This window comes from Cupressus sempervirens, chromosome 11 (genome assembly GCF_028749045.1).
Source record: "Cupressus sempervirens isolate cs-2001-9-10 chromosome 11, ASM2874904v1, whole genome shotgun sequence".
Lineage (NCBI taxonomy): Eukaryota > Viridiplantae > Streptophyta > Pinopsida > Cupressales > Cupressaceae > Cupressus > Cupressus sempervirens.
This window is the reverse complement of record NC_143128.1, coordinates 371,608,956-371,629,151: the sequence shown is the minus strand read 5'-3', so window position 1 is coordinate 371,629,151 and position 20,196 is coordinate 371,608,956. Positions and strand designations below refer to the sequence as shown.

General features: G+C 33.7%; 1 protein-coding gene across 1 annotated transcript in view; it reads right to left on the bottom strand.

The window, feature by feature from the left end:
• LOC149529621 (amine oxidase [copper-containing] gamma 1-like) overlaps positions 1 to 20,196 on the bottom strand; it is a 52,829-nt gene that overhangs the window by 18,783 nt on the left and 13,850 nt on the right. The window contains exons 2-4 of the mRNA XM_089808167.1: positions 8,562 to 8,918; positions 7,813 to 7,910; positions 7,403 to 7,567 (exon numbers count right to left, since the gene is read on the bottom strand). Of these exons, the coding sequence (XP_089664293.1) occupies positions 7,403 to 7,567; positions 7,813 to 7,910; positions 8,562 to 8,918 (620 nt within the window). The remainder of the gene's footprint in view (positions 1 to 7,402; positions 7,568 to 7,812; positions 7,911 to 8,561; positions 8,919 to 20,196) is intronic.

Below are 20,196 nucleotides of genomic sequence, written 5' to 3'. Positions count from 1 at the left end.
CCCGTTGGTCCATATTTTTCTAGTTGTATTGGTCAAAAACCTACCAAAGCCATTGTGTGGGTTCAAATAGGAATTGGTCAAAATTTTAACCAATGAAGGTCAAAATTTTGACCAAAAAAGGTAGAAAAAAATTTGCATGTTGGTGGAAATTTCGACCAACAAAGGTGGAAAAAAAAGTTAGGCATTGGTGGAAATTTGGACCAATGAAGGTGGAAATTTTGACCAACAAAGGTGGAAAAAGAATTTAGACATTGGTGGAAATTTTGACTAACAAAGGTGGAAAAAAATTTAAGCATTGGTGGAAATTTTGACCAATGATGGTGGAAATTTTGACCAACAAAGGTAGAAAAAAATTTAGGCGTTGGTGGAAATTTCAACCAATGAAGGTGGAAATTTTGACTAACAAAGGTAGAAAAAAAATTTAGGCGTCGGTGGAAATTTTGATCAATGAAGGTGGAAATTTTGACCAACAAAGGTAGAAAAAAATTTAAGCATTGGTGGAAATTTCCACCAATAAAGGTAGAAAAAGCCCAGGAGTTGGTGGAAATTTCCACCAATAGCTAGCTGTAAATTTTTTTTAGGCATTCTATAAAACAGTTCACATGTCTTGCTTATGATATGACATTTTACATGCATCCTACACTCTCTCATCTAGCTAATGATGGATTATGCAAAGTGATCTGAAACCATGATTCTAAAAAACACACAATCAAATCCAAAATGAACTTGCACTACAAATGGATTGTGGAAATCTGATATTGTTAATTTTGCATGCATGTCTACTATGAAAAATGTATGTTTAAGTTGTGATTGTCCTGGTAGACATGCATGCAATTTTACCAATATCAGATTTCCACAATCCATTTGTAGTGCAAGTTCATTTTGGATTTGATTGTGTGTTTTTTAGCATCATGGTTTCAGAGGGCTCTGCATAATCCATCACTAGTTGGATGAAAGAGAGTGCAGGATGCATGCAAAATGTCATATCATATGTAAGGCATGTGAACTATTTTATAGAATTCCTGAAAAAAATTGACAGTAAATAATATGAAGAATATATAATTAGTTATATGATTGAGACAAATCATGTACTAGTGAGTTGGTTGAAATTTCAACCAAAAAAATTTTGACCAATGGGTTGGTCAAATTTGGTCAAAAATTGGGTTAGAAATTTAACCAATAAAGGTCAAAAAATGAACCCAAATGTACTAGTGCAAGTATGCTCACCAAGTTGACTCTTTGAGTTCAGTCATCAAGTCACTCCACCAAAGTGCCTCATCAAGGTCAGTTGTTAGGTCCACTCATCAAGCTTGCTCACCAAGTCAGCTCACCATGTTGCGTCTCTAAGTGGCCTCGCTAAGTCGGCTCACCAACTTGCCCCCCCAAGTTGCCACTTTAAGCCCACTCACTATGTGAGATTGCTAGGCCGGCTCCCCAAGTTAGCTTGTCAAGCTAAAAATTGAAGTACACTCACCAAGTTGACTCTCTAAGTTCACTCACCTAGTCTGCCCCCTAAGCCAACTCTCCAGGTCAGCTCACCAAGTCACCCCCACTTGCCCCACCAACTCGCTACTTTAAGTCAACTCGCCATGTTAGCTCACCAGGCCGACTCCCCTAATCTAAACTCCTTATACATAAATAAATTTTATTATCAAAATCTATAAATCACATGTATTTGTTCATTGACATTTTTGCATTTTAAAGTTAATACTAGCACCACCTTTGACTAAAGATAACCACCAAATGTTTGTTGAATGGACATAGTCACATGTTCTATTGGATAAATGGCTTCCTCTCCACTAGCTTCATCAAAGCATATCGACTACATAGTATCAACTGCAAATCTAAAAGGAAAAAGAAAAACAAGATATCAATCTGTGTGTGCACGCGCACATGCGAGCATGTATGCGTGTGCCATGTTAGTATGTTTAAGAACATCAATGGAGATTAATTTTTGTGTGCAAATAATTTGTAGCATATCCTTAAATACTCCTTTCTATGAGCATTTCTATCTTGATATATGTTAGTATGATTTAAAAATTGAAAGACTCTAAGCACTTTGCAATTCATGTTACCTCAAAAACTCATGAGCATCTTCCTATTTTCCATATCCAAGGTGATTGCCAATGTTTTTAATTCTAGAAAGTATTATAATTGGTGATAAGGCACCATCTCCTCCTCTCACCCTCAAGACAAGAAACTCAAGCTCACACATGAAGCACTAGTCTTTCTTCTGACCTGAGCAAACCCAACAAATAGTATAGGTTATTGTTTTTTCAAGCCGCAACTAATATTGCAATGCCTGTGTCTAAGGATAAATCTACTGAGAAATGATAACATACATTTTTGAGAATGTGATCCATGGAGTAGATAGGCTGCAAGAGGTTTTGTGTATATCAAGCATTGAAGCACCACATTAGCAAAGCAGCTGCCAATAGACCAGTGGAAAGGCAAAGATCATGAATAACAATCTACCTAGAAACTAATTCTTTATGTTTAAAAATTACAAGAATTCACAAACAAGATGTACCCTAACCCCTCCCCGAATTGAACCTGCAATTTAACCTATTATACTTATATTTCAATGTAAATGACACAAGATTATAAATCAACTCATGAAGATATTAGCATTCTACCATTCTAAACTTTGAGATTGGTTTTTCTAACAGTCATTTGGATTTCCATAAACCATAAAACAAGAGGGAAAAGCATGTGCTCTCAAATAGAATAAAATGTTGGCACATACCTATCTTCCACATTACAATTCCAATGGACAAAGTCACCAACATAGATATTATGCTGAGTTATTGATAATAGATTCTAATGCATACATTCAAATGGAAAATATGAAAATAAACAAGTGGAACAGCCTCAGTTATTTACCTTTGGGAACACCCAGTTTAGGGAAAACTCTAGTGCATGTTCTTGCTCTATTTCCTATGTACCTTTCTATGCAATAGTGTTCTCTCTCACATGTGGGGGTAGGGGAAACAAGGAGGCTCCTTTGTTATCTCCTTGGCTATGCAATAGTTCTGCAACACCCTACGCCCCTCTCTCACTATGCAATAGTTCAAAGGTATAATCCACATTTGAAATGTGTAAAGTTACCAAATTTATTCTAGTTTACTCTCTTTTGTTCTTTTCCATGTAATAGGAGACCCTGTAGTAACTGAGTTGTGTTTCTTTAGCTTATGATCTAATTCATCATTCAATGCAAGACCCTGACCAAGAAGCTCCTTGTCCCTACATTAAATTTGAAATAAAGGTGAACCAACTAGATAATGGGCTAATAAAACATGATTTATTGCTAGTGAGAAGCATTAAAAACTATTTCACTTTGCATTTGTAACCTTGGGTAGGTTCTTAGCAACATGCTCACATTGAACCTTTGATGTAAAGGAGAAGTACACAAGCTCACAACCCTCAAGAAGGCTTTCTTAGATATGAAGTTTCTGATCAGACACAAATCCTCACTAATAATGTTGCTATGATTTTCTTATTTAAATCCAAACAAAGTTGTATTATCTTGGGTAGAGGAGACTACTGTTGTTTGTGGTTAAGGATCCTTTAGGTCAATAGAATCACATGCAAACTGGATGTGGCATTGCAGTAAGGAAACTGTAATAAGAGCTAGGAGCTTGCCTAGTGATGAAGGCTTAAGACTGGACACTGCATGAATTATTTGTAGGCATTTGAGTCTCAAGCATCACCAGCTCAAAATCAAACTGAAAAGGAAACTTGGAAAATAAAACTAAATAAAAATAGTATTCTTGAGTAAGCATCAACATTGTATGAACAATACCATTACAATGCACTATACTTGGTACAAATATATTGTTGGCTAAGTATAAGAACATTGGTGGTGAATTCAAGTCCAAGTTACAAAAGCAAAGACATTTACATAAAAACTAAGCAACCCTGTCTAGAAAGAAAAGATATATAGATATTTCTGACTGAAATTACAAATTGATGCTAAAAAACTTAAACCATAAGAATTTTTCTATAGAATAATAAAGAAGAAAGATGAAGAATCAAACACCTGAAGGATACAATGTTGATGTAGCTTCAAAAAGATCGTCCAAAAGACATCATATGCTCAGGCTAAAGGAGCTTTGAGATTCATTACTACACTCAGAATGGGCTCATCTTCAATCTTCTAAAGACTAAAGATGAGCCCATTCCCGAGTGTAGTAATGAATCTCATAGAATGAAACAAAGAAATGACATCAACGAGAGTAACCATGTAATCTCTTAGCATTCTCAGTATTGCCATTGGCACATAAAGAACTAGGATACACTTCACAATGCCAAAACCTTGAGCAAAATTCATTGTGGGAAGAAGCAAGTTATGTTTCCTTGGCAGGTGTTAGCTAGCAATCATTTCATATAACATCTTATAAAAGAATTCCTAAAGCTAACCACATTTTGAAATGAGATAACAACTAATATATATCATTTCAAACTCAATTTATTCCTATTTGTGCATAAAAAATTTGCATAAAATTCCAAGCAACCCCACTGCTTTAATATCAACATTTTCTCAGCAAAAACCCAGAAAAGCTTACCTATGCATTCCTTATTAATGATTCTAATGATGCAAAGTAGTCTTGTTGTTGGCAGATATAAACTAAAGTCTGAAGGATACAATGTTAGAGCAGCTTCAGAAAGATCATCCGAAGGACATGATATGCTCATGCTGAAGGAGCTTTGAGGTTCATTACTACAATCTAGAATGGGCTCATATTCAATCTTCTAAAGATTGAAGATGAGCCCATTCCTGAGTGTAGTAATGAATCTATAACCTTGACACCCATCTCTTTGCAGATTTGCACATAGGCTTCAAAATACTAATGACACAATTCATTTGTCCATACAATTAGAGCAAAAATACTACTGTAGAATCCAAAAAAGTTAGGCCAAATAGGTAGATTACAAAATCATGAAATTGTGAACCATTACACACACACAAGAAGAATAGTACCTTGAAGCACTACTAATCAAATCTTCATTAACAGGTGGGCAACCTAAAAAAATCAAGCATGTTGACTCTGAGAGGTCCTGATTTGTTTACCCCAAACTCAAATTAGATAATTTTCATCATAAAAATTGAAATATCTATATCTTTCAAACGGAATTGAAGAAATCTAAACACAGAATACTGATGAAAATTGTACCTAGAGATAGGTTGTCATTCTCTTAATGTTCTCAATGTATTCAGGAAGTGGTACATGAGGACCTAATTTTGAGGGGTGAGGATTCAAAGAATCATTTCCACCAAAATATACAATGATTAAAAAGGCCTACTAAACTACATCCTGGGTGAGCCAAAGCAATAAATATATTAGACTAAGAATATCCAACATTTACATATAGAACAGCTGCAACACCAATCTCATAAAACCTATGAGGCAAGCATGAATCTCATAATCATAGGTAGTGTTACTATTTACAGCCATTGAATAAATATGTTGAGAACATACAATATTTATAAATATATCAAACTCCATGAAATACTATGCAGTAAAAAGCAATAATAAAATAACTATGCTAGAGGTGCACAGTTACATGACAGATCCATTTTTACTTATGAACAAAAAGAAACAAATAATAAACAACCCAACATATATAGTTTTTCTATAGCATGGTGTTAGTCCTTTCCCATTATCTTTTTTCCAACAGTTCCAAAAAATGCGTGCAGTTGTGATTAATCCAAGCAAGACCTGTCATAAATTGACTAATGGAGATCACACAAATCTGATATATAATTTGATAGCTGTAACATATGATCCATGAGAGAAATTTAGCTTAAAAGATGCACTTTCTAAGACTTCTATAAACTCAAGTTTGAGGATCCATGTAGTATCCATGGAAATATGTTTGTAAAACTACTATATTGCAACTAGAACAAATTCATAGTAAAAATTTTAGAAAGGAACTTGAAGAACATACTAACCACTCATCTTCATCATGTTGTCCAGATGAACAACTTTAGTAGCCATATGTTGAGATAAATGACTTTAATTGGCTAAATAACTGAAGATTTGAACCTCGACAAGTACCCCATATTTTCCTTGCACTATCGGTCTACTATGAAACACAGACGTACTTCTTGTGTGGTGTATATGTGAAACCCAATAGTCTTTCATTTATTATGTACAATTTATTATTGTTTCCCTCCAATTTAATAGCTGAAGTAAAAAGCTAGACTAAATATAATAACATTGACACATCAAAGATACATAAATTGATTACAAAATCACCTTATTTGGATGCACATACACACAACTTAAAAATTGGAAATGTGAACTTACTTCAAGTATTGTCAGCCATCAAAGCCACCAAGAGCATACAAAGCTCCATCCAAAACTACTCCTGCTAAAGCAAATCACTGCCAAAGTAGAGATCCAGACAAACAAAACACAAAACATTTATATTAGTAATAAGTACAAACATATTTAGTAAACAGGAAAAAACCATAGTCAAGGGAAAAACAAATTGAAGTAATGAAATAACTTCTTGAGAGATCACTAGGCCAAGGAAGAAGAGGGATATGCACTCAACTATGCCAAAGAGGGACTTTGAGTAGAGCAATGCAAGCTTGCCTGAGAGAATCGGATCGATCATTCATTCCAACATGGAGTTTGAGTAAGCTAGTTCACATTAACAATGAAACATTTTTTAATTGATCATGATTTGTTTACATTGGTAGTCCAACATGGAGATTGTGTATGTTCTAATTCACACCAACAATGAAACATTTATTAATTGATCACAATTTCTTTATCTCTTACAAAAGTTTGAATTATAGATTGGAGATTATATAATATTTTTGAACCATCTAACATTTATTTATTACATAAAGTATTTATTTTTGCTGAAAAATAAGTTTGTAAGACCTGTATTTGTCAAATCAAATGCAATGTCTTTTATGAAAACTATGTCTCTAAGAACTTTATTTGTAAAATCAAAAGCAATGTCCTTATTTCTTTATAATGCGTATACCACCTTGATTGAGAATTTGAAAATTTTATTTTTTCACTGTAAGATGAATTTTTGGATTTAATTGAGTATACATTAAGAGACTTGAATTAAAATTTGACTACTCTACAACTTTTAGAGCTGGTGTAAAGGTGAAAATGTTCATGAGGCTGACATTACACATATTGGAAGGTCCATTTAAGTGCTTATGTCATGGAATTTTTCATTAAAACAAGTACCTACGACCGTTTGTATAACATTTTTATCCACAATATAAAAATGTTCATTTCTTATCATATGATAAAGTTGTGGATTTAACAAACATGACCTTAAATTTGGCTCCTATACTTCTTTCAGTGCATGATGAAAAGGTGAAAATGTTCATGGAGCTCGCATTGAACATGTTGGAAGGTCCTTGTCAGACATGGGTGTAGTCCTCATAATAGGATTTCTTTCAAAGAAGTTTGTTGGCTTCAGTTCAAAAGCAAAAGAGACTATTGGCATGATTGGATAGTCCTCTTGGCAAGGAAGATGATGGAAGCCCATTGTGTACCAAAGTACAATGTCCTTTTTCTCAATTGGGTGATCCCTGAAACACAAAATCATAAAGAGCTTCATATAAAGATTGAGTCCCTTTTATAAATTGAGTCTAATAAGTTTGGTTATTAAAACTTAATAGAAATTTAGGGAAAGTGATTCTTACATTTCAGATTTGAGTAAGTTCAACTTATAGAAACTAATTCAATGCAATTCAATCTATAGAAATACATTAATTTTTTTGTGTCCATGAAAAACTCATTGTAAATGTATGGATTCCATGGTATTCAAACTTACCTGTTAGACCACGCAGCTAGAGTATCATCACCTTGACTTTGATAAGAATATAGCCCACCAGCCCACTCCTCACTACAGTTGTATGGAGTTATCCATATCTAATACATGAAAAAAAATTTAGTGCAATCAAGTGAAGTAGATTCAAACTTAATGTTTAGTTTTGATTCTAAATAAACTTCAACAAAAACAATGGACAAAAATAGGCATGGCCAACTACAGTGCACAATTTGGTTTTGGCCACATATACCAACATTAATTTCAAAAAAATATATAAGAGATGAAATTCAAAGTCTTATTGGGTTCATCCCATAGTGTTTTGGTTTTATGATGGTGATATTGTTGTGACCATAAAGGCTCAAACTCATGTTGGCTCATTATAATCATAGTTTTGTACCCTTAACAATCTAATGTGCTAGTAGGTTTGAGCATCAATATTGATAATTAGGAATGAGGTTCATTTTTTGTGGCCTCACTGATTTATAGATCTAGGTCAAAATAATTTCGTGTTTCATGTATTAGAAGAGTTTCATGCCAACATCACTGGTCACCTTCAATACTCTAATGTGCTTGCAGGTTTGAGCATCAGTATTGATAATTGGGGATGAGGTCCCTTGTTTGTAACCTCACTAATTCATAGCTTAGGTCAAAAACATTTCATGTAAGGGAAGGGTGCCATGCTAGCATCACTGATTACTAAAAAATTTCACCAACATTTAAAAGAAAAATGAAATTCAATGTTTGGTATAGACCTGGTTGTTAGTGAAGGAACCTCGAAGTTGAGGAGGATCATTGTGATCAAGCAAGCTTGTGGTTGTGCCCCCAGGGAAAATTTTGTATCCTACTAGATTTCCTATCATTATCTTCCTTAATGGATTGATCATATGAAACTTGGATGGATGATAGAGGTTCAGCTGAATTTGAGCATCCTTCTCTATTTTGGCAATGTATATCTCTGTTATCCAGAAATTTTTCCTTGGAGTTGATCCATCCTTCACCCTATGCTTCACCATCTTCACCTGAACAAAGGAGTTTTCTCTACCATCAATATCCATGTCCAAGTAGAATGTCAAGAAATGTTCATGAATAACACCAATTATGTAAAGAATCTACAAAGACCAAGAGAAAGAGAAAACCATAGGAATTTCCTGCAAATAGTTTATAGACAACATACATATCTAGAATAGCAATCAACTCATTCTTATGTGAAGGTAAAAATAATTAAACAACACAAAGAGAGTGAGGAGATGAGAACAAGGCAATTTCATTGATTCTGAGGCATTGAACCAGTTTCACTAGATCAAAAATAGCAAAAAGAATCAAAGGAATTTCTCCTTTGTATTTAACTTTCAAAATGAGAAGGAACCTCTTGAAAATGAGAAATATGGAGCTTTTATTCCCCTTAAGACTAGTGACAAGGCTTAAAGCTGACAACATATTCTGGAAGAATGTGTGTATCCATGTGAGTGCTCCAAATAATGTAATGCTTTGGAATGGCGATATCATTAATGTCAAAATCAAAATTTTCACAACTCAGATGAAACTAAAGAGAACCTAGAGGAACTTCCTCAACATTCCCCAAAATAAATTGGCACAACATAGCATATTGTTCCTCATTGATGTCCAAGTCTAAAAATGGAACACTATAAAGAATAAGCAATAATAGTAAGTCAAATGTTCCTTCTTAAATAAAGAATATGCGTATTAAAGGAAAGAATATTCTAGAATTCAAACATTGAAACAAATCCCCACCAAGACATCATCTTTGAACATAATCTTTCATACCTCAGGTAGGAGCAATCTTCAAGAGCAAGATAAACACCAACACCATGTGCCAAACCACCATTCATTAATCTATTATTGCTAAAACCATGTATTATAATTGATGATATACTTGTGAACATGCAACTTCAAGTATCAATAGATAAGTCCCTAACTGAAAAATTTAGAATCATGTACTTCATAATTACCATAACAGAATAAGTAGACTCCAGCAAAAATACTAAGAGCATTTTACTCTTGGGATATGAGATGAAATAAGTACCTCAGTAACATCCTAAAAAATTCTCAAATATAAACATTAAAATGGATCACAAATCTCAAGACTCATAAACCCAAGGATGCAGACTGCTCTACCAGTCAGACACACCCTCTAGAAACCATAGGTCAATTTCTTTCTTTGCACTTTCCACTGCATCACTACCATGGATGACATTCCTGCAAGCATTGCATATTATTAGAACAATAGGATACAATTTTTTAAAATAATCCAAAAAAGAGTTTCCCAAATTGTTATAAACATTAACCCTAAATCATTTCCTACATCAACTAGACATCTATGATTATACTTTTATGAACTTTTATGAATTAAAATCAAACACTTCCACTGAAAGTCAACATTAACAATAACAGAAAAATAGATCACAAATTGCACTATTAGTTACACATAGATGTCAAAAAACATGTCGAACATCTCTCAATTTTAAATATATTACTAATTTAATCACAACTAATTTCACTTATTGTAAATAACGCAAACTACATCATTGAAATTCATTACAGGTTTGAACACTTACAAACATCAGCAATTTAGAACAACCCATTACTATAAGGTATAACATAAACAGAACAAAGGGGTCATTCTAGTGGTATGATAGTCTAGCCAAAAGGGTATGGGATAGTGATGCTTTGATAGTCTAAATTATAACTTTAACTCATTGACTGTAGATAGCAGCATCAATTGGTATTCCCCATGAACAGTCATACAACAACCTGAAGATTCAACACTTCTACATATTGGTGGTAATGACCTTGACAAAACAATCAAATCTAGGTAGGCCAATAGATTATTCAACATCTAATTACCTAATTGAACCCACAAATCCATCTAGTTATATTAAAATCTAGGCAAGTTGTAGCTGTATATCTATAAGGGAGAGTTACATATATCTTGAGCCCTCCTCTTGTACCCCTATCCATCATCAAATCCCAAAAGAGGTTTATGATGTTAAGAAAAATTAATTTGTGAAAGCAATCATTGGCCTACATTTCATAGAGGAGAGACATAAAAGGAGGAAGAGATTATGGATGAAGCAAAATGCCAAAAGAACAAAAAATGGAAAGTTGATGTGCAAAAAGAATCCCAATAATGATGATAGAATAAAGAAGTCCGTGAAGGAAAATTGAGAAGTCTCGTATGGTCAAAAAAAATGGGAACAAAAAAGACAATTATATCAAAGAATTCAAACCCTCGAAGATCACAAATAGAAAGCATATATTAAGGAGAAAATATTGAATGAAGAGCTAAAGTGCCCATAATGTAGCTTAGGACAAGCTCTCATCATTTGAGGAGTGAAATAGGTAGGTACTTGGGGAAGAATGAAAGGAGACAATATTTTGCAACATAGGAGTGATAGAGATAGAGTGGCATTTATCATGGAGTGCCCAACATACAATGACATCCACTCCATGTTTTGGGAGATTTTAGAAGGCACAATTCAGGTACTTTTGAAAAAATAGTGAGACATGACAGAAAACTTAAAGATCAAAATTAAATGTCCATGAACACACTTAAAGAAGCATATAGCAGGCACGTATGTATTTTCAATCTCCTCAAGTGTAGTCATTCCTTGGCTAGTATATATGTAATGTTTGATAGTATTCCTTAGCTTGTTTTTATTGCAATCATTGTATTCATTTGCAACAATAAAGTGAGTTTCAATATAATTGAAATCCATTGTTGAGCGGCCATTCTATGTTGTGAAACTCCAGTTAAATTTGTATTACAAAATTGCCTTTAACTTATAGCAGTCGAGTGCATATCATTTGTTTGTTAAAATACTTGATTAATGAAACCATTTTTGTAATGAAGTATAAGGAGAGTGTTGTAGTGGGATGACCTTAGTGGCTTTGCTTAAGTTGTTTGTTTGCAAGACAACTATTTGATAAAATTTCCACCGGTCGAAGTACTCAATATCTAATTTATTCAGGTGGAAAATATTACAGTGGTGTTCAGTTATTTTCCTTGACATTGAGATTCAAGTATTTCTTGAAAGTCTATTATTATTCAGCATAGTAAGGTTACAGTGGCAATAGTAATTGATATTTGGGTTGCACATCAACTGTTTGTTGAAATTCCTCTAGGCAAAAAATCTAAAATATTGTGTCAATTCCAAAAAAGATTGTTACAAGTACCCTTTATTGTTTGTTGATTTAGATATGATCAAGCACTTTCTTATGAACTTAAGGAATAACACTAGAGATCATTTTAGATTTATATAGTTGGGACTCTTCAATATCTACCAATTTTGAAAAATTTAGGTGGATACTTTTTGTCCACTGATTTAGAACAATAAAGTGTGATGCATAGATATGACCCCATTCAATATTTTTACATTGGCAATTCTCTTCTCTTTTGTTAACCAATCCCTTCTCTCAATAATTGTGGCATCTGAGGCTTAACGTCTATTCTTAAGTTATTATGGTTTTCCTTAGTGTAGCTCTATTTGAGCATAGGTTTTCTATATCTATAGTCCGATATTAGATAATAATGACTAATTGCATATGTCCATTGCACCTCTAAAATTATTTGACATTCATAATAGTTTGAGGAAATTCATGATGTGTTCTATTTATCGATTCAGCTTATGAGATCTAAGTTTAACTAAGAATAGATGATGTGTTAAATACTAGAATATGGCTATTATTTATCCCATGTATTATTCTGTGCATATGTAGTTGCAGTCAGCTAACAATATTGTTTTATTTGACAAAATTATACTGTAACCATTCTGGTTGCTACTTCAATTGCTTCATGGCTAGTGCTCATTTGAGGAATGTTTATGGCATTACTAAATAGATCTTTAATCTATTTGATAAAAATTGCAACGGAGTCATTGAATTTGGAGAATTTGTTCATGGTCTCAGCATTTTCCATCCAGATGCATCCCAAGAGGCCAAGATTAACTATAACTATAGAAAGATGTCTCCTTTTCTATGTCATTCATCCCTTACTCCATACTTTCATATGTTGCACCATTTCAAAAATGAAAAAGCAACTTATGTTTATAAAATTGATAAGATAATTTTCTCTGGGATTTCACATGCAATTGCTTTTAAACTTTACAATGTGAGGCAGACGGGTTATATTGAGCATGAAGAAGTATGATCTTTTTGGTGACAATTCTTAAGTTCATGTATGAAGTTTGGAGATTCAAACTCTCCAAATGTAAATTATCAAACTAACTAGAGATTTGTGACAGCTTCAAAAAGAGGCCTCCAACTTTCTTTTATAAAAGCTTGCAAATCTTTGCAAATTGCTTTAATTTTCTTGGTGAATATTTTATTTTATTTTTTAAAACAAATTATTTTTTGATGAATATTTGCATATTTCAATAGAAATTTGTACAAAATTCTTGCAAATCTTGGAAAATAGTAGGTAAGCGCATTTATTATCATGGTGAATTCTTCCTTTAGAAAAACTAACTTTCTTAGAGAAACAAATTATTCACTTGGGATAACCATAAAATCAAGTGTTAAAAATATTGTGGGTCCATCATATTGCATATGATTGGTTGACATGGTTTTTCCATAAATTATTTTGTTTTTCTACAATGTCAAATCAGGGACCTAGGGGCAGCAAACCTTGTGGGGATTGACTACTCTCTCATGGGGTCCAATGGAAAAAGCCATGGCAAGCCCATATGGAAAAGTCAAAGTCCCTCAATAATGAACACAAACCAACTGTTTAGAAAGCATTGGAGTGCATGCTAATTGAATATGTTATTTCAAATCCATCTAGAGATGTTTATATGATGACATTTAAAGAAATAAATGAATCTATACATTTGATGATGCAAATAGAAGTGACCTCTCGATATATTACACTTATATAAATCAGTAAAGGCACTTGCACATACAATGCAATTCAAAAATTCTTCAAACATCAAAACTTTGAAAAGAATGAAGTTTTTTCCTCAAACCAAACCACTTGAATGATGATAGCAAAGCATAACTGAAGTAGGAAGTGAAGGCACTTTCCCTGGAAGAAACATCCTACCTTCTCCTCAGAAGGATGAGGTGATTATCAAAACTCCTCAATTATTGTTTAAATGACATTTTACCTTTTTTATTTTATCTAAATCCACATAGTCTCTAATTTCTTTGGTTGACAAATAGAAGCAATGTATTCCATTACAATTAGGAGTGTATTCTATTTCAATTGCCTTGCGCATGATTATGACCTTATCTTCTCTTATGGTTTGATTCTTGTATTCAAGAAGACTTGGACTGTTTAGACTTGTTGACAACTTGTAAGAGGTCTGGTAGCAACCCCTTGCTCCATGAATAGTAGTTCCTAGAAAGAAAAAAGGCATGTCCCTTTTATGCTCCCAAGTCCCCCTTTTCTTAATAGGATTGGAACCCATGACCCAACTTTGATATAATTTGTTAGAACATAGTTTGCAATTAGGTATAAAGATTGACCTTTATAGGAGGTAGTTAGGATTCAACTGCATAGTTTTTTGAGTCAAATTCATTGACTTACATTTTATGAATAGTATTTCACATAAACCTATCTTCTCATACAAAAATGAATATAACACTTAGACCTCATTGGATGTAGGTGATGTTTATAGAGTTGAAGCACTGGTACTTCTCGAGAGGTTACCATCCTAGTACTAGTTGAGCAAAACAAAGTTGCAAGTCTCTATTCTTATCTCTATGCTTTAATGGTGGAAGAATCACCAAGTAACTTGGTACTTGTTAACCAACTTCTTTGTTTTAACTTGGTTCTGGTGCTGACTAATTTCTTTCCATGTTTACCAAATCATTTGGTCTTAGTGCTGACTGAGTTTGCTCAGTCACTATATTAACCGAGCTCACTTGGTCCCTTGTCTGACTCTGTTAGCAAAGCTCACTCGATTCCTCTACCAATCGAGCTCACTCAGTGTAGTGTGTGTTGTCTAAGCCCATTATTGTCAAGCTCTTTCCTTTGGAGATTGAGCCACTTAGGTTCCATTATTGCAAAGCAACTCAACATTGCTTGTCACTCGACTCCTTAAGGTGCCAAGTAACTTGGCACTCAATGTGTCACTTGACTATCAAGCAAAAAAAAATTGTGAAGTTTTTCGAGGATTGAAGCTCTACCCGACCACCACCTCCAACTATTCTTCTTCTTTTATCTTTGCTTTACCTCAAGCTACTTTTTTTCATGAAAATGTGTGTCATTCATATATATATATATATATATATATATAGAATTTTTTATTTTACTTGAATTCTTTAAGACTACATTTACTTATTTTTTCATGATTAATTCTCTCTTTAGTGTGTGCTATTTAAGAGTGTAGGTGTTTATCTGATGTCCAAGTAAAGTGCATATTTTTAGTATCATTTATTGAACATAAAAGGTTTTAATTCAAAGCATCCTACAATCAAAGAATGCATCACTCAACAATAAATATTTTATTTTATTAGGACTATTATGTACAAAGTTATGCATTACATGCACTTGAGTTTCTAGTTTTCAATGAAAACTTCCAAAGATCCTTCTCCAGAATATACTTTAACCATCAGTTATAAATGGAAGTCCAATTTTTTTTAAATGGTTTGAACGTAGTCAAAAAATTAGAAATGCCATAGATAATTAGAAAATGTGTAGAGAGTGTAGTAGATTACATAAAATTACCTTTGAACATTATACTTCTATTGTCTATCACTTTGCTAGTTGTCTAGAAAATGGTGTGGAACTTGATGAAAAACCATAATATCTATCGATATAATCAAACTCATTTTATCAGCCAAGTTAACTGGCCCTAATTCTACTACCACTTTCACTATTTCTACTCAAAAAGGAGTCACCTTTGGAGCTATTTTACTTGGATAAATAATCCCATCTTTGTTCCTATCAAGGAAAGATACATGTCTCTGAAGAACAGTCATGTTATTGTGCTGGTGATCTTTGGATCCATTTTAACTAGCTGGATCCACTGCAACCAATGCTCTTGCTAGATCTATATTAACACAAATTTTAACTCATCACATCTAATACTCAAATCTTCGAACATACATGTAATAAAAATCAAATCTTTAAACACAAATGCAATAAAAATCAAATCTTTAAACACAAGAACTGAGAATGCCATTAAAACATACAACTATGAGTACCACAAAAGTAACAAAATCTTTAGACATGAGAACTGAGTCTACTATTAAAGCATACAGCTATAAGTACCAAAAATGTAATAAAAATCAAATCTTTAAACATAAGAACTAATTCTGCCATTAGTAATGAGTACCAGAAAAGTAATAAAAATCAAATCTTTAAACATAAGAATTTAGTCAGCCATTAAATTTCATACATGGTTTGGGCATATGAGCAAAACTGCTTCCTTGACTCACAAAAGAACCCCAGCAAAGCTACCCACGTGAATAAAGCCAAAACTGCTCGCACGAATGAAGCCTCTACAATTTTCAACATAAAATTGAAACATAAGGTCATTTTTTCAATAATTTCATAATGTGATTTTCAAGTTGGTCAAAATTTTGACCAACTTGGGAAAAATTACATTGGTCAAAATTTCAATCAAATCAGGCAATTATTTTTAATTTTGAAAAAAACAGGAATGAAAAAAAGGAAAAAAAAAGAATTCATAGCTTTGGTTGAAAATTTTGGTAGAAAAACAAGTGCAAATGTACTAGTGCTTGACTAGGATGTGATCACTTTTGTTAGTAGCTAGGTTCATGGCTTTGCCTCTTGCTTGGTCATCAGGATTAAAAGCACTCTCTAAGGTAATGAGACCTTTAGGAAATTTTTTGGAACTAAGATTAATGATCTAATCACCATACTAATCTTGTAGTCTTGACTGGTTAAAATTTCAAAACTTTTCTTCATTCTACAAGAAGCTTACAATTTGTTTGTTAGATTCAAACACTTGCCAATGGATGTTGTTTTCAAGGATGGAAAGCCTTACTACCACTTTGATTTGTTACTTCTTTCTCTCCTATATATTCCCTGGCACATCATAAGATGCACCTATTGTTGCAAGTCTATAAGCATATCTATTTTCTTTTCTAGGGATTCTTTGAATATTAAATGCATTGAAACCTTCAAGAAAATCCCATACCCTATGTTTATAAGACTTGAGCAAACCATTCTTGGTGATATTTTAATTTCTTACTTGATTGACTACCAACTCACTATCTCCATATGCCCTTAAGGCCTGAATCCCTCTTTTTTGAGTGATTAGGAGACCCTAAATAAAGGATTCGTACTTGGCCACATTATTAGTGCAACTAAATTGGAACCTAACGGAGAAGTAGTACCTTGTTTGTGTAGGAGAAATTAACATCACACCCACCCCTGATCCATTCTTATTTCTTGATCCATCAAAGTATATGCTCCATACCCCATTCACTTCCTCATTGGTCTTTATTAGATTGGGAACTAGAGCCTCTTTCTCTAATATACAATATGTACTGAGGCCTATCTCAAGGGTTTCTAACATAGGATCAAATTGGTATACATTAGCCCATTCATCTAAGAGAAAATTAGGTATCTCTAATAGACAAGTGGCAGGCTCATTCACTATGTCATTCTCATCTATTTCTAGGATGGTGCAATTCATATTTATGAGATTAGGGGTGTAGGGTTCAATGTGATGCAAGGCTAAAGGCTCTACTCTGATTTAAGCTTTTGCCCCATATCTTGTTCTAAAAAACATATATGACCAATTAGAAGATATGTAACCACCAATTTTTGTTAGGATAAACCATGGATAGAAATAAAAACTACATACAAATATAACCAATAATAAAAAATAATAGATCACACATAAATGAACATAAGAAACCAAGATTTAATGTGGTTCACCCAATCCCTGGGCTACGTCCACCAAATAGCAAGTCTGATCTTATTACAATCCAGTGATTACAACCTGATTACAGTCTATAATCCCTTACAGCTCAATAAAGAAGCAATTTTGCATCACAACATAATGAAAATACCTAACCCTAAACCCTTTTATACAAGTATTTTATCCATTTTAGGGTTACAACATGTTGGCCATAATATGTCAACCATATTATGAAGTATGTATAGTACTTTCTTGATCAGTCACCACAATCTAACAATCTCCCACTTGGGGACCGATCAAGCTCCACACTAAACAATAATCTCCCACTTGGAGACTGATCTTGTAGCAATACAACTACCACATGGGGCTCCTACTAGATCAAACCACCCTAGACTCTGCTATTCTTTGATTCATGTTTAGCCTAAAAGACCAACCGAAGCTGAAGAGGAGTTCAGCTTCTCCCTTGTTACAACCTTTGTCAACATATCTATTGGATTGTCATTTCAATGGATCTTCTTCATCTTTAACTATCCATGCTCCAAAACTGACCAAATGAAATGGTACCGCAACTGTATGTGTTTGGTCTTAGAATGCAGAGCTGAATTCTTTACAAGATGAATGGCACTCTGACTATTTGTGAACAAATAATTATCCTTTTGAGGATGTCCCAATTCTTCCAAGAAGAAATGAAACCATATAATCTCCTTGGCTACCTCTGTAGTAGCAACATACTATGCCTCTGTAGTGGATAGAGCATTAATCTTTTGTAACCTAGAAACCTAGCTCACAGCTGCCTCACTAATAGTAAAGACATAACCTATAGTACCTCACCTAGTATCGATATTCCCTACCAAATTTGAGTCAAAATAGCCCTATAAATAAGTAGTAGAGTCCCCAAAGTGTAAACAATTATTGGATGTTCCTCTCAAATATCTCAGAATCCACTTGATAGCATTTTGATGCTCAAATCCTAGATGACTCATATACCTGCTAATGACTCCCACTACATGTGCAATATATGGCCTAGTACATACCATAGCATACATTAAGCTTCCTACAGCTGAAGCATAGGGTACCTTGGAAATCTTATCCTCCTCTTCCTATGTCTTAGGACACATCTCCTTAGTCAACTTCAAATGACTAGGTAAAGGTGTGCTGACAGCTTTAGCATTCTCTATAGAGAAACGTTGCAACACCTTCTCAACATAATTAGCCTAAGATAGCATTAATGTTCTATTCTTCCTATCTATGCAAATTTGGATACCAAGGATTTTTTTGCTGGCCCCAAATCCTTCATAGCAAATGCATGTGCTAACTGGTGTTTCAACCCCTTAATATGATCCATGTTAGACCCAGCTACAAGCATATCATCAACATATAAACATAAAATAATGTAGCTATCATCATCCAACCTCTTAAAATAAACACAGTAATTTGAATGACACCTATTATATCCATGCTCATGCATAAAACTATCAAATTTTAGATACCATTGCCGAGGTGCTTGCTTCAAGCCATATAAACTTTTCTTCAATTTGCACACTAAGTTCTCCTTACCTTTGACCTCAAAACTCTATGGCTAAGCCATATATATTTCTTCATCCAAATCACCATGAAGAAAGATTGTTTTAGCATCCAACTACTTGAAATGCAAATCTTTAGTAGCCACAAGACTTAAAATAGTATGAATAGAAGTCATTTTAACAACAGGATAAAATATCTCATCAAAATCAATTCCCTTTTTCTGTGCAAATCCTTTTACAACTAACCTGGCCTTAAATCTTTTCTGACCTCCTTCCTCTTCTTTCAACCTATAAACCCACTTATTCTGTAAAGCCTTTTTACCTATAAGCAACTTGCATAGATCCCATGTCTTATTCTTTAGCAAAGAGTCCATTTCATCTTTCATTGCAGACTCCCACTGAATCTTAGTATCCACCTGCACAGCTTCATCATAACTTTTAGGTTCACCAGCATCAGTAAGTAAAATAGAATACAAAGAGGGAGAAAATCTTTGGGGAGGTCTAATTTTCCTCGTTGACCATCTAACATTCAATGGTGTGTGTGGTAATTGTTGTTGCAGTTGTTGCACATTATCATGAATGGTTGGAACATCAGCTTTTGGAGTATCATCTAGCACTACATAATCATCTTCTTTCTTCTCATGTTGCTATATAGATCTTTGTACAACACTTTCTCATTGAATATGACATCCTAGCTTCTAAAAATTTTAAGATTTTCAAAATCCCAAAGCCTATAACAAAATTCATTAATTCCATATCCAACAAAGACACATTTCTTTGATTTAGCTTATAGCTTGGTTCTATTTTCAGAGTCTATATGAGCAAAAGCTTCACAACTGAAGGTCTTGAGAAAAAAATAACTCACCTTCTTACCAGTCCATGCTTCCTTTGGAATACCATAGCCCAAAGGAGTAGAGAGACCTCTATTAATCAAATATACAATAGTATTGATAGCCTTTGCCCACATGTGTAAGGGCAACCTAGCATGCAACCTCATGCTCCTTGCACAC